General features: G+C 40.1%; 1 protein-coding gene across 3 annotated transcripts in view; it reads left to right on the top strand.

Moving 5' to 3' along the window:
• The window catches only part of PLXNB2 (plexin B2), a 176,512-nt gene that overhangs the window by 90,929 nt on the left and 65,187 nt on the right, over positions 1–20,396 (top strand). For all 3 annotated transcript variants that reach the window (XM_084287074.1, XM_084287076.1, XM_084287075.1), the window contains 6 exons: positions 6,911–8,021; positions 9,701–9,883; positions 10,879–11,001; positions 14,835–14,935; positions 17,086–17,212; positions 19,020–19,170. In XM_084287074.1, the coding sequence (XP_084143200.1) occupies positions 6,911–8,021; positions 9,701–9,883; positions 10,879–11,001; positions 14,835–14,935; positions 17,086–17,212; positions 19,020–19,170 (1,796 nt within the window). The remainder of the gene's footprint in view (positions 1–6,910; positions 8,022–9,700; positions 9,884–10,878; positions 11,002–14,834; positions 14,936–17,085; positions 17,213–19,019; positions 19,171–20,396) is intronic.

Consider the following 20,396-nt stretch of genomic DNA (forward strand, 5'->3'; position numbering starts at 1 on the left):
TTCAGGTGCGAGTGGATGAACGTTTTCGATTCAGACTACTAACAGAGTTATTAATTTAGCTTGAAGCTAATGACATAATTATTAATGCAAGTTTTGAATTTGCTAGCTATTTGTCTTGTGTAAAAGTTTGACTCAACTCTTGGTGTCAAGTTTGTGCAGAGCCTGAGAGTCCTTGGTGGGGAGATGCTCTCCTTGTGATACAGGACCTACTGTGTTGTGTTCCACAGCTGTTCATTAATGCTAAAATTGCAATGCCTTGAGAAACCTTTTCCATGTTGGAACAGGAAGATGTGGAAAGAGGGAGCTCACTGGTTTGCTGACTCATTTGTATATGGCAGTGCTATTTACTGAAGTTACCAGAGATGTTATATTTAATTCCTTTTTTCTCCCCTGTTTAATTCCCTTGTTCTCCCCTTGGAGACCGTGAGACACAAGGCAGGGGATGCGTTTGGAGATCTTTGGTAGTATGGCTGGAGGTACAGACTTTCAAACTCATCTTCTGACTTCGCAAGAAACTTTGAGTGGGATGACCTTGTAGGTCAATGTCAAGAGAAGTCCTTAAAATTCAATGTGGGCAGCCTTGTGTATGTCAAACTGCTCCATCCCATCAAAACTGTCCCTTTACCCTTGAGTTCCCAGCTGGCCAGGCTGTGGGATGCCTCACAATATCCCCTTAGCTCCATGGTCTCTCTCAGGAGTGAGTTATCTGAGCTCTTTTTGCGAGAGGCACTGCCGATACCCCCGGTCTTCTGAAAGATAAGAGTCTGCAGAGCGATAAAAGGATCTTCCTCTCTGTGCCCCTTTCCCAGGGGCATCATCCTGCGCACACTCTCCTGTTTTCTCAGTCACTGATGTCTTACTCTGAATCTGCTGGTACAAGCGATAAATTTACTCCTCTGTGGGTCCCAGAGTACAGCACGTTCCTGCCCAGCCAGACGAAGCCATGGTACAGGTGGCACTGTAAGATCACATCTGCCTTCCTTTTGTTTTACCCAGCAATCGCACCAAAACACCTGCAGAATGCACAAAGCTCGAGGCTGTAATTTTCATTATTTCCTTTACAAGTCTGTAATTTGCAACAGGCCTTATAAAAGAAGACCCTTATCAATATAACTATCATACATATTAAAATGAAGCTTATACTATTGAAATTTACTCAAAAAAAATGAGGTTTTGCCTTGTCTAGCATTCTTTTGTCTTCCACATAAGGAATAAAATCTGTATCATAAGTATTTGTGTTTTTTGCCACTTTTCCAGTTTCACCAGGTGGGATGGTTTGTCCCATACAAGGATGCTCTGTATGTTAGCAGTTTGTTTTGAGAAGCAGTGAGAGAGAAAGAAAATGAATCCTTTTATATCTAAGCATTACAGGCTATCGCAACTTTTAATGAAACAGATGTTGGTTTTCCATTCTCCACAAAGTGATCTCCCACAGGTCGCCAACCCGTGGGTCCCATCTGCTCGCAGCCGACCGTCAGCAGTGAAGGATGGCCACCCATCACAACAATCGCTCTTCTCGGTGGTTCTACAAAAGCAGTCCTGGACTTATGCCATAGTCTATAAAAGAAGTTCTCTCTCCAGAGCCTTTCCAGCATGTTGCCTTGCTCTTAGGAAATGTGTTTGAATCCTGCAGGGTGTTTTTTCCAGGTGATTCCTTTTCTGAACCAGTGAGCTACATCTTTGATTGGCTTTGGGAAACAGTAACAAAAGTTGTAGCTGTGGGGGAGGATGCTCACATTTACCTAGAGTTCTCATAAAATCAGAAGCTTTGAAATCCTAACCGAAAGCCCATTCATCCCCCATCCACACATTCTGCAATTTCTGATTTTTTTTTTCAGCTTAAGAATGAAAGCTGAATTATTTTTGTCTTGTGGAAAACCTGTCTGAGGCTAAAGGCAAAGTTAATTAAATGAGGGAGAAGAGAAATTTATTTTCATTCCTCTTCTCTTTTCTCAAAATCTCTAAGCCACTTGAGTGCATACTTTGGATTTTTATCTTTTTATGTTGCAGTTTTGGGGTCTTTTTCTCTTTGATTAGGGGAAAGCTTGCAGAGGGAACCACAGTTCTCAGCATCACTTACTTGAAAAACCCATCACATCAGTTTTGCATGCTAATCTGTTGGCAGAAGCATGTCTCTAGACCCAGCATTACAAGAAAACTTCATTTGGGCTAGATGAGGTACCAGAGTTAATTCAGGATAGTACAGTTAGCAAGGAACAACTCTGCAAAAACACACAGAAGCTAAACCAGTGAGATTATTCCTTCACTAGAAGACTTTCTTGCCTGTTGTTTTGGGAAATATCATTTGCTTTAGTTGTCAGTTTTTCCAATTTTAGCCAAAACCTGGTATTCTTTCACTTCAACTGAAATAAATGTAAGAAATGAAATTAAACATTAAAGTTATACTGAAGGCAGAAAAGAGGTAACAGAATGGCTGAAAAGTTGCAGGTTCAGGTATACTGGTGCAGTAGAGGAGGGAAACAACCACCACGTGTAGGTCTGTGTACCACTAATGCTAATCCTTAAAGGTATTTAGGAGAGTTGTGTGAAGTCAATTTGAAACTCTCTTTGTGCTTGTGGATTATGGATGCTCTTTACTTTCTTCATGCCTTTTGAGGAATTGACTGTTAACTTAAGGTTATTGGTCTTGCTTGAGTAAAAAGACATAAAAGTTACATGCACTTAAATTAAAATTGATCTAGCTAGGAATGGGGCAGAGCGCTGGTAGCTGTGTCGTTCCTACACAGTGTCACTTCATAGCACTTCTCGTGTATGAAGTGTTCTCTCGGGTGCTTTGTGTTTCCTGCACACCACTTCTGGAGTTTCATATTCCTTGTAAGCCGCATGATTGTGCTTGTTTTCAGTGGGTTTCTTCTAAAGTGCTCAGTTGCTGACATCCCATTTTCCCTCTCACCAAATAATGCTTTCACCTCTTGAGTCCTGAGTGGCTGTGCAGGGGCTAGATGTTACCGACACGTTCTTTTTAATTACAATAAACCTTCTATAATATTTTTTCTACTGCCATTTATTACTACCATTTCATAGAAATCACTTTCAGTTGTCTGTAAAGGGTGTGAATCAGAAGTATGTATTTCAAGATGGGGGAAGGGTGGGGAAGACATTGATGAAAAGGGGAGAAATCCCAAAAGGAAATGATTTTGCAATTCAAGTAATCTTGATGGCAGAGTGGTAAAGATTATGTTAGTGATATCATAGGGGGTGGGGAGCACGAAGCACGATGGAGGCAGGACTTTGAGAGTGAAAGCAATGATGTGATCAGCGGCTCTGTTGGGCTTCTTTTATCCTGATTCTGTGAAGTGCTTAAAAGTAAGTGCAAACTTTGGTCAGAGGATGTATACCAGGCTGTGACAGGATCAGGGTATGACTTTGAGTATACTGTATGAGGCCGTGTGTAATTAAAGTTACATAAATAATCCCTTGGAAATACGTTTGCCACGCTGAATGTCTCAGATTCCATGCTCCAGCTTGGCTTTCTTACTCATTTTACCTTGTGCTGCCTTGACTTGTTCATTGAAAACAGAAGCTTTTCCCAGCAGGAACTGTTCCTAGGTACATTTCCACAGCAGCTAACTCGTAAGGCATCTGCGTTAAGGGCAGCCTTGGCCATGGCAGGCATCCTCCTGCTGCCGCTTCCCACCACCTGAGGTTAACAGCAGGTGAGAGAAAGCAGCATTCATTGTGCTTCCCCAAGTCTGGGATTTTAGAAGCAAACAGGGATTGAGTTCCGGATCTTTCCCGTAGCTTATTTAATTTTGGTTTTCTGTTCCCTCTGATGAAGGGAGGGGAAAAAATGGAACCCGTGCAGACTGTGAAGGACTGTTGCCTTGCGTGCAGGTCTGAGATAATCTCGTTGTGTTTGACGTGACGCCAGGGTGACAGGGAGTGAATGCCAAAAAAAAAAAAAAAAAAAGGCAGAATTAATGGAGAATGCATGTAGGTTAAGGCAGAATTAATGGAGAATGCATGTAGTTCTGAATAATTTAAGCTGAAATTTTGATTTTAGTGCCTTATAGGATTTGTTTGCTGGGTGTTGCAGAAGATATTTTCTTCTAATATTTTTAATGGGATTTAAATGTCATTGACCTAGGTGGAGATCCTAATGAAGATCATTAATTTCTTGATGATATTCGCTCTGTAGTCCCAAATGAAATTGGAATGGTCTTCTGCTGGCTAGTGGCTGGAATTTGATTAGTAAGAGCCTGTCCTTGTCATTCATATTTTAAATTTGAAGTAAACAAGACAGAAAATAGTAGGGAAGAAGTGTTAGCCATTTTTGTACAGGGAGATGAATTACTCCTAGAAGTATCTCTCTCTCTCTCTCTCTCTCTCTCTCTCCTCTTTTTTTTTCTTTTTTTTTTTTTTCTTTTTTGCCTTTGTTCTCCTTTTAGGACAAAGGCAAGTACACTGCAAGTGCTGCCTCTGTATCATTAGATGGGTGCCATGAGTGGACAAAACATGGCAGAAGGGAGAGATCCAGATTAATGACTGCTGTTAAACAATCCATTTGTAATAACTGCATTACAATTCAGTACCTGCAGTACAATTAGAATTAAAGAGATGCATTCTGCTCTTTCGTTATATTTTTTTAATCCGCTGAAATACATAGACATGAGGGTGAACCAAGCCCAGAATTTAAGGTACAGTAAATTACTATCCATTCATTTGAGGCATATTTTATAAGCAGAGCTATTTATGGCTTTTTGATTGCGATCAGTGATGACAATAATTACCTTGTGGGAAAAACATGAACAAATGAATCTGATTATTTTTTTTCACTTGGTCCTTGCACAATAGATAGTGGAATGATAAAATTGTTGTGAAACAACATTGACGCAGTGTGTCAAGCTGGTTTTTTTTATTATTATTATTTCATTGCAGATAAATGTCAGCGACAATGTTTGAAACTAGATGACATGCATCATGACATACCATTTAGCTGTGGAGATATAAGCTGGGGCCAAAGTTTGTTTGGAAAATTGAGGTCCTTGGGAGCAGTAAGAAATAGGAGTTTCTTACAAATAATAGCAGAATTAATTCTGTGTTCCTTAGAGCAGGTCTAAGGTTGTTGCAGAGAAGTCCAAGACTTCATTACCTTGCAAGGCGTGTGCTGAAGTCTGCATGTCTGAAGAACGGTGTGTAATTCATAGGCTTTTCCTGGTCACTGTCATATGAGGTCAACCTATCATTAGAAGTTGGACTTGTGCTGTTGGTAATGTGCCGGCTCTTCTTTGACCCCTTTTTGCAGTTAACTATTCAGTCTGGTATGCGATAAGAGCTCTAGCAAAGTAAGATTGAAGTTAGCCTGTTATTTTGTCATTGTTATTATCCTGAGATACATTTAGTAGGTTTTGGGGTGTTGGAAGTGAGAAGCACTCTACCCTTAGAAAAGCTGATCTCACCATTACATGCACGTTTTCTTCATAGAGAAGCAAAATGCAGTCAGTGCCAGAAGGCAGGATGGCTTGTGATGCCAGGGTGGTTTGGGGACCTGGCAGATGCCTTGTTCTCAAAACAAAAGTTCCTCCCTCCCTGCTCAGACATTTGCAGCCCAGTTATTTATGATTAACATCCCACTACGGTCTGTTGCTGCTGCCAAAACAGAAGTTGTAGCTGCCACAGGAGGGTGGTTCCTTCATTGTTATTTTTATTTGTGTGTTTTTTTCCCTCTCAGTTCCTTGTTTTGGCATTTTTGGCTATTTTCCTCCTCCTAGCAGACTTTACCCTGCTAGGTTATTTTTTTTTTTAATGTTTCTCTTCGCTTTTGTGGGGTTTTATTTTTTTCAGGTCTATTCACAGTTCCAGATATTTTCAGATTTAACTTTAGATTCCATGTAATTTTACAGGTTCCTTCCTCATCAGGCGATGGTGTCTCATGACTTACTTTGAAAATAAACATACTGTGGATTATACTTGTTTTTCAATATTTCCTCCAAATGCTATTTATCTTTCCCCAAAAACATCTGTGTCCAAGCCTTCTGTATTACACTCTCAGAATGAAACACTTGCAGAAAATATAGAAAAAATGTTCAGTACTTAGGAAGCCAGTTTGGACTTGCCTCCTTGTTTAGCTCTTGAGGTTAAAATTAGGCCCCTTCTCACAAGTCTCAGAAAATCCTCGTCTAATTGCAAACATCCAGGCAGTCTTCTTTGGAAGTAGAAACTGGGAGATGGATGTAGATGGGACACACACACACATAAAAGTATCTTAAGCATTTAAAACTCTAAGTGATGTTCTTAAGACAGATTTAAAACCATTAAGTTGCAGTGTTAAAGTGAATTGAAGTTTTGGACTGTAATGTATACTAGCAATCAAAGGCAAAGGGCTGTACCAACTTCACCAGCTTTACACTGGTGAAGGATTAGTGTAACACCTTCTCAAAGAACATCAACAGACGGATCCAGACTTAGTTGTAGTCAGTGGAAGGACTTTTTCCTTCATCAGGAAAGTTCTGCAACACCAAATGTCTCAGCTTCTTGTATGTGATGTCTTCTACTCTACCTGAAACACTATGGTCATCCAGCTTATTTTTAAAAACTCAGTAATCAACAATACTCACATTATGAAATGGGAAAGCACTATCACTTCTTGGCATGTTGTTTCAAATTGTCTATTGACCTCATTGTGCTTTAGCAGAAAATTGATTATCTAATTGGCTATATGATAATCACTTAGACATCTGACCTTATTTCATCCTTCCCCAACATACTAAATTGCTAGGCAATTAGCAAGATTTGAGGCTTTCCATAATCTTTATGACGTCTACACATGCATAAGGATGAGCGTATTTGTCAAAATCAATAAAGAAAAAAACCTTCACATTGCTGAATTTCATGTAAACTTTATTTTTCAGTTGTAATGTGTTTTTTTTTTTTTCTTTTCCTTTTTTAGGTATTACATAGAAATGGCTTTATGGATTTGGACTCTGAGCATTTTGAGCTGCTTTTGCGTCACCTTATCCAGAAATGAGGAACTGAAATTTTTTCAGAGTACCACAGAGCTAAATCACCTAACAGTGGACAATGAGACTGGGATAGTCTATTTGGGAGTGGTAAATGCTCTGTATCAGCTCACAGAAAAACTGATTAAAATTAATCAAGTAGAAACAGGTCCAAGAAAGGACAACAAAAAGTGCACACCTCCCATTGATGAAAATCAATGTAAAGAAGCAGTACTGACTGACAATTACAACAAATTATTGTTGCTGGATAAGGCAGATAAAACAATTGTGGTGTGTGGAAGCCTTTTTAAGGGAATTTGTGCCATCAGGGATTTAGAAGATATTTCCAATGTTAAGTATTATGTGGACAGTAGTGGGGAGAAGTCCTTTGTAGCAAGCAACGATGAGAACGTATCAACGGTGGGATTGATCACTTCCTTGAACAATGACCGAGTGCTGTTTGTTGGGAAGGGGAATGGACCAAATGACAATGGGATAATAATTAGCACTCGGCAGCTCTACAGCAGAGATGGGAAAGACATTTTTGAGATGTATACAGACTCTGCGGCTGTTAAGTCAGCATATCACTCATCAAGCACACAACAATTCGTCACAGTCTTTGAGGATAAAAATTATGTTTATTTTATTTTTAATCAACAAGAGAAACAGCCTGTCAATAACCGCACACTAATTGCACGTCTGTGCAAAGATGATGCCCACTATTACTCCTATTTTGAAATGGATTTGGGTTGCAAAGATGATGACGGTGCCTACGATCACTGTCATGCTGCTTACGTCACTAGCCCAGGAGAAGAGCTGGCAGAGAGCATGGCTCAGCAAAGACAAACTACGGATTCTCCCTCGGATGACAAAGTTCTTGTTGCACTCTTCAGCAAAGTAAACAAAGATAACGGCTCTCCAAAATCTGCCATGTGTGTGTTTTCTTTGAGGCACATCAATGACAAAATGGAGAAGAACCGGAATGATTGCTACACTAATAAGAATACCAGCATGTTTTACAAACTCTTTGCAGTAGAAAACCCGTGTGGATCACATGGACTGGTAATATCAGCATCAATGTTGGAATCTCTGATAGGAATAGTGGAAATTATATAACTGTGTTTTTTAAGTGGCTTTGAGTTAAAGTCTAATGAGATCAAATGACTGAAAACTCAATAGCTGGATTCACTACAGAAATGGAATGTGGTTGGGGTTGTTGTGGAACAAGTCAAGCAAGAAGTGGCAAGATAGTTATAATTTGGAGTCTTTTAAAAAAGAGATGATGTCTTCTAATAGATGAATATTATTTGGTTTCATGAATGCATTTATTTCTAAACGTTCCTTCTGGTATGGAAATTACTGAATCATATGCAGTGATTTGTTATGCCCATGATCAGCTTCCAGATTGGCAATTTGGTCACAGCCAACGTATCTATAATGTTTTTAAATAGCATTATTAATCCTGTAAGTGATATCTGGAGCTCAATATTGTTTCTTACTTGGATATGAATTTTCAGATAATTGGAAATATGCATTTTTCTTATATTTAGGTGGTTTTCATATGTTTCTCTGGCTCAGACTACACTGATAGCATGATGGCCACCTTCCATTTCTTTTCATGGCTTGTCATTACCTTGGATATGAGGGTTGTGGAGGGCACTGTTACACCTCTCAAGATACTGATCTTCATTTTATGACTATGACTTTTAGAGGCAATTTTTCAGCATCTCAGTTGACTTTATGATATATTTGCCCATACCACTGAACCTGTTTCTAAGCCCCACTTGTGCATGCCATTTGTTACTGCAGCCAACCCTAAAGTGGGTTGAGGGATTGAATCACCTTAAAAATAATGCAGCTAACTCTTAGAAAGATGTCTTAATTCCCCAGCCTTACACATTTAAGTAAGCAGTTGCTTGAGCACAGCCTAAGAAGTGGTGTGCTACAGCCCAGGGGTAGGAGTGAACAGCTGAAGTGATGGGGCATGGGAATACTGGGTCAGTACTGGTATTGACCCAGAAGCCTTCATCTCATGAAACCACAGCCCCTTCCACATAGTAAGCCTCTAACACTGATAAGAAACCAAACCAACACTTTTTGCCTCGAAATTCCAGTATTTCTCACTGCAGTACCCTGCACCTGAGGTGGGCATCAAATATAGAAATTGTGAATGTGACGAGTGTCCCTGGCTTCCAGCAAAAAGGAGTTGTGAATTTCTGGTCAGAAAGACAGTCTCGTTACCAAATGTAGCAGCAAAGGCAAGGTGTGGATGAACTTCCTTCTGGTAGATCTTCCTGCAGTTTGGGATTGAAGCATATCGAAAAGGGAATGTGTTGAAAGTTCATGAAATGGTTGCCGGTGGGCTGCTTTTCCATGGAGAACAGCAAATTAAAAAAAAACAAAACAGCATAAAAACAGTCTTCCAAACAAAATCAGTCAACCTGATCTATATGACATGCTAATTAAACAAAGTGGTTACTTTTTAATCTGTGCTTCTACAATGAAAGAGAAACAAAAAAAAATTCTCCCTCCATGTCTCCTGGAAAGCAAAAGCATTGAAGCAGTTTGCAATTAGCAGGCTGCTTGTTGGCTTGGGTAAAATGGCCAGGCAATCCATTTCTCTTTCTGCTCTTCTATGTCTGAGGGGTATTATATTGTGGTAACAGGGTTGCACTTCATTCTTAGCTAGGAATTAGTGATCTGAATGTTTAACATCCTTCTGTATTGCTATTCCTTATTAGAATGCAAGCAAAAATTTCCCCTGTGGCTCTGAACACTTACCGTACCTTTTGGGAAGTAAAAATGGTGTTGTAGAGAAGCCGGTGTTACAAAAAGAAGGGATGAATCTCACGGCTGTTACTGTGACTGTGGAGAATGGGCACACCGTGGCGTTTCTGGGAACTTCAGATGGAAAAATTCTTAAGGTAACAAATCTGATTAAAAAAATTAGAGCGTGTTGAAAAGGTTGCAAATTGTACTGATAGCATGCTTATGCTCTAAAAGTAAATGTGATTTATAAGATCAAGTATCAGGAGCAAATTCTCTTGGCACTTGATATTTTTACTTTCAATGAGAAAAAAAAAAAAAAAAACAAAAAAACAGGTCATTTCTTGCATACCTCCACTTTCCAACACAGTTGGAATTAGCATTGCCTGGATAACGCTTCTCCCAAAGGTTTAGATATCTACTTGGAGCCCTATATTCATAGCCTTAGGTAATCTAACAGCTGTTCTGGCCTTATCTCTGTTCAAGCCCATGGTAGTTTAAGAGCAACTTTTCATTTTACAATCATTCTGGCTATTCAGTGAATAGAATATAGATCATAGAATCACAGAATGGTTTGGGTTGGAAGGGACCTTAAAGTCCACCTGGTTCAACTCCTCTGCTATGGGCATGGACACCTCCCACCAGACTAGGTTGCCCAAAGAGACGATATAAAGCTAAAGTTGGAGCTCTGGTAGATCCTGACTGTGGGGCTTGTAGTTCAAAGGTCTCTGTGTCTGCAGAGTTAAAATATCAGGACTGTTACACCATGCATGTCATTTTGTTGAAGGGAAGTGATGGTCGTGTGCCGCTCTGCGGTTTGTAATTTGAACCTGATACAATTGGTTATTGTAAGGGAGGTCAGCAAATTTGAACACTTTCAAGTGCAGAGGCTCCAAGTCAAGAATTTTAATTTTACAGCACTCAAATAAATCAGTATTTCCAAAAAAATCAATGCAAATATTAGCTATTGTGAGCAGTGAGCAATTTCTTTTCCATTACTTTTCTGCTGTACTTGCTGCTTTTGATGCTAAATACTTCAAATTGAAATGTTTTCTCTGATATGAATTTGTGAACTTGAGTAAACACAGCATTTTCGATAATGATAATTGAAAAAAGAGCAATCTTTACCACCTTTCTTTCTTCCATGAAACAGGTGTTCCTGTCATCCACTGCAACTGAGTACAGCTCTCTTACTATTGAACTAAATAAACCCATAAAGAATGACCTGGTTCTTGACAAAAACCAAGAAAATCTATATGTGATGACTACAGACAAGGTAATGTAGCACTCTCTTTTTAAGGACCAGGTTGAGCTTAACTTTCTCTTGACTTTACCTGATATTGGAACGTTTCTCTCTCGTTCCTGGGAACCACCCTAAGTCAGTGGGGCTGCCCCTGCTCCATGTTTGTGTGTGCACCTTTACAGGCAGAAGGAAAACAGAATATTACGAGTAACTGAAAACGCAGCTGGGGATGGGAGGTGGATGAAAACAGAAGGTGAAGGGATGTTCTCCTTTTACCAGCTTCAGCCTCCCTTTGCTTTGTGCTCCCTCCAGCAGAGGTGAGCAGGAGGTATATAGATGGTTGTAAAGCTAAGCAAAGAGGGGTCCTTCATCTTTTTGTGTTGCCAGTTCTTCTGGCATCAAGGTAGGTCTCTCCAAAAATGAAGACCTTCCTCAAGTCCAGGCTGATGAGCTTAATTGTTTGACTGTTACTTGGAGAGTGGTTTTATCCTTAATGCTTTAATGATTGGGAATGGGAGGTGAGTTCTCCTCTGAAGCTCTCCCACAGGGTCTGGAAGAAGGATGAAGTTGTGATGTTTGGCAACAGAACATTGCAGGGTCAAGCAGCTGCATGTCAGGGAGGATGCTCAAGCTGCCATCGGGCCTTTGCAAGAGCATTTCAGGATTTGGGATGCTGGTGGCTGACGTAATAGCATTCACACATCTGTAAAGCTGCCAAGGGTTTTCATGAGTCTTGCTGTCAAAAACTAAGAAGCAATGGAAAGAATTACAGTGTTGGGAAACACCCTTGTATGCTGGTGCAGCAGGGAAGGTCAGGCTGTGCTCTGAAAGGAACAGGCAGTCTCTCCTCAGTTCCCCTTCTCTCAGCTGGCACAATGGAGACTTGTAAAGGAAAAAGGAAAGCAAAAAGGAAAGGAGGAAAAGAGAAAGATGCCAGACTTCTGGCTGTAACCTGCTCCTGACACTTCCCCCTGCGGTCACTGGAGCTGCCAGGCTCACACACGGACCAGCAGTTCTCTGAGATGGCGTGGGTGACAGACAGACTGCCACCATTCGCAGCACCAACAGGGACACTGGGTGGGCACGGGAAACAGGCCGGTCCCAGTAGCAAGGAGAGAACGATGATGACTGTGACAGTGGAGTACTAGGGAAGATGGTGAGGGAAGCGTGTTCTCTTCCTGTTTCATAAAATATTGATATAAATTTCTGCAGTGTTAGTGCTGCATTCTAGCTGAAGGATTTCAGGCTGGAAGCTCCATTGGAAAACATGCCAGATAAGTGACTGATAAAACATTTAGCAGTGTACAGTGTGTGAGAGAGGTTACTGCACTTTTTTTTTTTTTGTGGTAGTTGGTACTTCTAATTTGGCTTCTGCTCAAATTTGGAACAGAACTCCAAGCCTCAAAATTGTCTGTGCGAGGCCAGGCAGCCTGGCACCCTGTGTGGCAGGATGATGGCCTGTTGCTTCAAAGCCCTGAGGTCCCCACCAGGCTATGCCATGGGCAGCACAAAGATGGGGGCAACCTTGAAGCAAAACAAGTTTTCTGGTGATAGTCTGCATGAAACGGAGCATTTAGGAAAGTCCCTCATAATTCTGTCTCTGTAAGATATTTAAATTCAGAAAGCAGCAAATTTCTGCCAAAGAAGGTATTTCAGTTTAATTTTTTTTCCAAGCAGCTCCCATAGACACATCCATTTCTAAATAATGGGAATAATAGTTTTCTTTTACAAAACCTGTTCAGCTTAAATATGAATAGCTAAAGTTGGGAGCTCTGTCACGGCATTACATTACTGTCATCTCCAGGAGTTAATTACAATGAGCAGTCCCACCCACTTTTAGAGCCAGATAGATGAAAGGAGAATGGAGGCCTTCGTTGCTGGAAGAAATGAAGTGACAGCAGCGAGAAGAATAAATGCTGAAATACACACTGCTGTTTTCAGAACAGCTACGAGTTAAGGGAAGGGATGTACCAGAACCCTGTCCTTAGAGTTCTTTAGAAGAAGATAAACACTGAAGGGCACAATAGCTGCACTGATCTGCTTCCTTAATACTGACCTGCCGGACAGATGCAGCACTTGCCTCACAAGTGATGTTGTGATGGGTGATAACTTGAAGCAGCCTTCAAAGAGGAATCAGATGGAGAGAAAATATGGGGAGGTTAAGAATCGTAGTGAGAAGTCAGAGCTTGCTTTCCTGTTTCACTTCTCCTCCAGCATCAATAGCAGTGGGTAGCTTGGAACAGATGCCTTCAGAAGTCAACCCACTCCTCCCAGAGCTGGGGCAGGCATCACGAAGAGCCCCTTGAAGCTGGGAAGGACCACACCACCCTTGCCATGCTCACATTAGCTCATTAAAATAAACAGAAGTGACAGGATCTCAAATTCCTTCTGATATGTCCCATATCAGGAGTAAAACTGAAGCCTGTGACAGCCACCATTCTCACCGGCTTCTCTGCTTGCTTTAGCTTTTACCACTCTCCCTGGCTAAGACCTACTATTAGAAAATCTCTAAAATGAGTTTCTCTGCATTTTGAAGATGACCGTAAGCCGAGCTGCTATTTAAAATCCATTCAGTTTACATAAAACTTGCAGAGACGGCAAGGGGCTTGTTACTGCCTGCCAGAATTATGAAACAAACACTTTGTCATAAAAAAGCCATTCACTGGATATTAAGTTACTCACAAGAGTGGTGTTGGTTGGTGAAGCAGTGTGCCAGTAGATCAACTCCGGTTACATAGCAACCTGAAAAGTACTAAAAAGATAAGCTTAAGTAGTAGTAAATGCATGAAAACTACCAAATGTTGACATTTTCCTTAACTGAATCAGGCTGAACTCTCTTAATGTGAAAGAAGGCCAAATTCAGACTTTCAAAGTAGCTTTGTAGCTGCCAGTAGTAGGTTTAAATGAGAGGATTAAGTAGAAGAAACAAAGCTTACATCTTCTAGTAAGCTTTCTGCAGTCTTCATAAATGAAGTATAGCCACTGACAGTGCTGGGAAGAGGTATGTCCCCTTGCCCTCTTGCACAATTCAGCAGCACAATTAAAAGGGATGATAATGTGCCAGCTCATTTTTCTGGGCACCAAAGAAAGACCAAATTGTTTATTCTCACCCCCCGAGGAAATCAAAACCAGAAGCCGTGTATTTACTGGGGGACTGAGACCTGACGATGCTGCTTCCTGACATAATTATTTCCATTTTCTGTTGTAAATCTATTGCATGGCAGAAGGGTTATGCGTGGAAAAGTGCCGTAACCCTGAGCACCCGGGCTCTCTGAGACTTTCAAACTTTCTGAAATGCCTTCTGGCTAAAAGTGCCACTTACAGTTACATTTCCAAATGATTTCATCATCATGCTAATGACAGAAAGGGGAGGATATTCTATTTAAAAATGATCTAGCCAGTATCAGGTTAGTCTTTAGAAGGTATATGTCCTGCTGTAGCAGTTTCTTGAATTGGAAGAGCTGCTCATGAAGTGTCTGTTCCACAGCAACTACTGTCATGCAGGTTTCTAGAAGTACCTTAACCTGCAAGAGCTGAATAGTTCAGGTTTTTGAGACTTTCTCATTTTTCTTGATTATGGCAATGACCTACGTTACTTTGAAGAGAGATTAGAGAATATTGGACTGAAAAAGAGAAGGAAAAGTGTGTAAATTTAAACTTCATTTAGTCATGATGGACGGGATAACCAGGCTCCATTTTTGTGTGCATTTTGTTAAAAATCAAACTGTGCTCTAATTATAGTAACACCAGATCAAGCCTTCCACTGGCACAGGCAACAACATTGTACAACCCTGTCCATAAGCTTTTCAGCCTCCATGTGCCTTTCTTCAGATACGTTATGGTTTGTCTTGCTTTTGTCTCCCTAGGTGCATCTCCTTCCCGTACAAGACTGCTTCAAATACTCCGACTGCGAGAAGTGTATGCAGGCAAGGGACCCGTACTGTGGCTGGTGTGTGAGAGAGGGCAGGTGAGTCCTGCATGTGTTCTTCGGGCACAGGCAGTGGAGATGCTCAAAATGTGACCCATGCCTTGCGTTACTGCTTTGCGTAGCAATTCCGTCTCTTTGTACTCAGCCTCATGGTCCTGATGGGGATTTAATTTTATCACACAGACATTGGTATCAATCTTCCATGCACACAAATAAGTCCCTGTTGACTTCTGCAGATTTCATTAGTTTGGGAAAATATATATGCTTCTGCTGGTACTGAAAATCATTATACATCTTGCAACTGCAAGTTTTATGACTCTCTGAACCATCCAGTTAAATATTTTCCCAGAAATTAGGAGTGCTCCCTATTTAAAATCCTAAAAATACAGCATATATTTTAAGTAAAGAAGGAAAACATAAAAAAGAGCATAAAAGAAAAAATTGCTAATGTCTGAAAATAAAGAATATAGATCAAATGCTGTTTTTATATAAATGTCAGCTACTGAGACATGTAGCTACATTGAGCTCTCACCTAATTGCAGGAGAACAGAAACTGGCATTTGGCTGACTTGTCTGTAGAGGTTATCTGAATTAATATTCAAACACATGTAAACTAGAAAAAATCTGGATGTCTCTTCTCTACACTGTGCATTGATTGGAGTGGCGAGAGGCAAGAGCAGTCTTACAGCTCTCCTTTTGACTACTAGGTTAATTAACCCCTTGGCATGAGCAGTTGGGAATTCATGATTCTAAGTACTTGCTGTTGGAACAAAGGGGCTATTTAATTATAGTATGCAGATGAATTTCAGACTTCGAGCTTCCTGCCTGAAAATGTGAACTATCATATTAAGTTACCTAACAGCCTGATGTGGAGCATAATGTAAAGCACTGCAAAGAAACTTATGCATTACATACAGTTTTATACAATATACAGTACCTCTTCAAGCCTGGGCTTCAGCTTCAGTGGACGAAACCTGGGGATTTCGAATATACAACTCGAACTCCTCCTGGGCTACTGGGAGTTGAAGGCCGTGTCATATATCATACAAAAGGCAATTTTCCCTAGATTTCCCTTCAGGTTTCTGATATGACCGCTGACCTCAATAACTTGAAGTATTAATGATCTTTGAGAACAGGCAAACATGAATTTTTGCATTTGGTAGTATTTCTTCTAACAGAAAAAGAAAGAGAAGTGCATAATTCCTAGTGTTTTTCTTACCTGCACCAAGTTCTGTCTCGTGAAGGCATGCAGTGCTTAATTGTGTGTTTAGGGACACATTATATGAATGCAGACTTCGTATGTAAATGATATCCTTAGGGTAGGGCAGGCAGAACGGTGCAGCAACTGTGCTGTACTGAAGCCCCTGATGAGTTAATAGACTTGTGTTACAGCAGATAGAGATACTACAGAGTTTTCTCCCAAGCGTTGCACAGGATGAAAAGAATATGTATGAGATCCCCCTGACCCTTTGTCGGTCTTTCAGTAGCCACATGTGCAGCTTCTGTCCTGCAGTATCTCTCCTTTCAATTCTTCCTGCAGGGGAGCTGGGAGAATCTCCCAGTACTTTTGCTGAGGCTGCACAGCCACTGTTGTCTTCCTGTAATGGTAAGAGTGCCCAGGCAGAAACAGATCTTAACTAGTGTCAGGAGTCAATAAAACCATTCACCAGGAGAACAGCATTTCCCCGTGCACCCCCAGCAATACTTCTCTGTTGCATTTCTACCCTCATGAGTCAGATGTCTTCTTACTGCTAACACACGGGTGTCATCCACTTAGCCTACAGAAAAAACAGTCTGTGCCCACTCCTCCAGGAGTTTGTTATGTATTAAAATGAAGATTAATCAGCCTAGTTTCAGAAGATCAGGCAATGGCTCCATTCTCCTTTTGATGCTACATAAAATATGAGTGCATGTCTATAGGTTTGAGTTGTCTAATCCTAGGTGGTGTGCAACATATATGTAAGTTTCTTCATTTGCTTTTTACATCTCAAACCTGGTCAATACTTACTCCATCAATTATTCCTTCAAAAGTCCTCTGATAGCAACCTGAATAGTCAATATTAAAGAAAATTTCCAGTCATCTTATGTTGTAATTTTAGTCTTTCATCCCAGAATTGTTGCATTGTTCACAGAACTCAGAGTTCAGCTATGATACTGTTTTGCTTTCGTTTTTGTTCCTGTTTTGTCAGGTGCACAAAGAGAGCAGACTGTGAAACAGCTGATAAGGAGAACCACTGGCTCTGGAGTCCAAGTGGCACATGCGTTACTATCATTAGTGCAGACCCTCGAAACATGAGTCGCAGAGCTCCTGCTATGGTATGACAGGAAAATGCTTTCCCTTCTTGTTCTTAAAACATGCTGATGTGACTACCAGACAAAGGAATATCTGTATTTCTTTATGCATGGTGGTGACAGGAACTATAAAGTGTTTTGGATATCTCAGCCTTTGGTGTTTTTCACACTGCTCTTCTTGTGGGTTGCAGTTCATGTTTTCTCCTAAGAAATGCTCTTTTCACCTTCTCTGTAAACCACAGTGCTGCATCAGTGTTGATGACAAAGCACTTAGAGTGAATATTATGAAAGTGTTGCACAATATTGTATAGCCCATAAAAGGTAATTGATAGGGGAGATTTCGTGCTGCCCTTGCATCCTCTTTCAGCTTACTTGAGCATAAACTTAAGTAAGTAGCAAAGTCATAAGCTGTTTCTTTAAAATCAGCAGTGGAATTGCCTACACGGCAAAGTTTGCTTGCATATATGGAGGAGGTAAATTCAGCATGCAAGACTGCTCTGCAGCAACAAAACTGAGCGTCTGGAGTGTGACCAAGGTGTCAGAGCTTGTTCTGACTCCAAATGGAGCATGCCAATGAAGACTGAGGACTTCCTGGTGGTGCTCAGCAAGTAAAATCAGGTTAATTTTGAGTAAAGTAACTAAATGACTTTTGATCCTTCTTAGTCAGAAAGAGATGTTAATTCAAATTAGTTTAATTTCATTCATAAATGATGTAAACAGCATTCTGTTAAGGCCATCTCTGTGTTGAATAAAAATGCTAGTAGAATGTAAATAGCCCACTTAAAATCCACGCCTCTTCTTAGTTCAGATCTTGTCAACTTGTGTTGACAAGTCTTTGGTGCCTCATATCAGAATATCAAGTAATATCAAAATATCTAAACAACAAAAACAAGCCCAACTTCAAATGAGCATCTGCATGCAACCTTCAATATTACCAGTGTCGCCTTCTTCTTGTGATTACTTTACTCACCAAAAAACATTGCAGCTCATGAGACAGTGGACCAATATCAGTGGAAAAAGAATGATTACTATTTCTTTTCATACAAAATGGAAAAAGTTAAACTGTATAATAAACACATGAGAAATATCACATCAAAGAAGGCATCCAAAACTTCATTTTTTTCCTCTTCACTTGCTAAGTTTTCCCTTTCTTGGTTTTTATTTGTTTGCTTGTTTGTTTTCTTTTAGTTTCTGACATGTACACTGTACTGATAATTTCCTTGAAAAAATTAAGATCTCACCATCACTCTCCCAGAAATTCTTTTTTGGTAGTAATGATAGATGTCAAGGTTTGTGGGGTTTTGGTGTTGTCTTTTTTCATGTACATTCAGTCTAGTGAAAGCCATTTTTCTACTCAGCCCTTTCAAACTCCAGCTTTTCCAGCCTATCCAGCCTTGGTTTCGTTGTTGACTAATAACACCTATGGTTAATGTAATTTTAATTAAGTTCTTCAAGTTTTAAGTGTTAACTGCTCTGTTTACTGTTGCTTAACATGGATGCTGTGTACAAGAACAAAAAGCTGTGGGTGTATCTGTACAGATATTTTTGTCCTGATCTAGTGCACTGACAGGACAAGAGGTGTTTGTGACAGTTTAATTCAACATAGACCCATCTGGAAAAGTGGTAGAAAGATAAGAAGAAAAGATTAGTAGTTGGCAACAAATTAAAATTGAAAAGGAGAACAGTCATCTATGGTACTAGCCAAAATATCATCTTTGGTTGGGGAAAAAAAAAAAAAAAAAAGCAACTGAAAACTCTCTGGCCATAAATCTTTACTGGGCATTGGTTAATTTCTTTCAAACATTTTACCTTTTTTATATATTGTTTGCAGGTGAAACTGACTGTGAGTCCACTGCCAGCTTTGAACAGTGATGACCAGCTTTCGTGTACATTTGGTGACACAACCCATCCTGCTCAATTAAATGAAGGGGTTATTATCTGTGGTCCACCTAAAGTAATTCCTCCAACTCCAGAAGGTCAAGGTAAAGAAATTTTGCTACCTGCCATTCATAATAAAAGGAAGGAACACAAACCCCTGTTTCTAGTGTGATGCTTTTATATGAACTGCATGCATATTTTTTTCTTCTTCCAGTCCTTTGCCTCAGATAGCCTATTGTTGATCTTTGTCCAGTCAAATATTAATTTGAAAAAAAAAAAAAAAAAGTTTTACTCAAACTTTTTGCATTGGTGTTTTCACAAGTTGTGCCAATCTCCAGTGTTTGTATCGGGATAAGAGGTGCAGTGTCCCAAACAAGCAAAATCCAACTACTCTAATCTTAATCTAATCACTCCATGTTGTGAAGCCAGAAGAACAGCATATGCACAAGTTTTCTTGTCTTAGTTTTGCTCATGTAGTTCAGTGGCTTGTTTTCTGGTCCATGTCACAAGGTCGTCCTTTCTGTCATAAAACCTTCTGCCACTTCTACTATGTGCCCTCCAGCTTCTGTAATAGTATGACTAGTGGAAAAATATGTGATCGTATAATTAAAGGCTGTATCATTGTTCTGAACCACTGATTATACACTTAAGGTCTGTTGCCAACCATAATTCTTGTGCTGTTTCCTAGATGGTGCTTTATTTGTGCCTTAAGTCCATATATCTTGATACATAAACACATGGGATAAAACCGGTGACACAGCACAGATTATGTGGTCAAATTTAAACAGACAACAAAAGAAGTGTTCTTGCATCCTGTATAGTAGCAGTCCCTGTGGATAGCCTTCTTATATGTACCAAACCTTCCCTGAAGTGTCAGAGTGGTACTTGGAAGCACTTTTTAAGACAAGCTTTGATTGTCTTAAGCAGGTCAAAATCCAGTTTTAGTTGTGCAAAGAGCAATGATGTTAAAATCTCTCTTAAGTTTTAAAATAGCTGGGGTGTGTCAAGGTATCAGACTGTGCAAAGTGTTAAAACAGCACTCCTTTACTTAGGGCCAATTCACATTCCCTAAATATTTTGAAAAGTAAAACATAGAGAGACTAAGTTGATAAATATGACAGCTTGACATCTTCCAGCATAAAATGTAAGAGTAGAAACCTGTCGGGAATGGCATTAGAGTAACCAAGTCACCTAGAAATACTGCACCTTCCTGAGTTTGTCCCACAGGGATCCATCTGAAAGAATGTTCAAAAATAATATCAAGATGTTCAGAAGCTTGGCAGACACTTCAGCAGAAGGCAGACAGTTATTAACACAGGCAGTGGTTCCT

Source organism: Netta rufina, assembly GCF_964035555.1.
Source record: "Netta rufina genome assembly, chromosome: 1".
Lineage (NCBI taxonomy): Eukaryota > Metazoa > Chordata > Aves > Anseriformes > Anatidae > Netta > Netta rufina.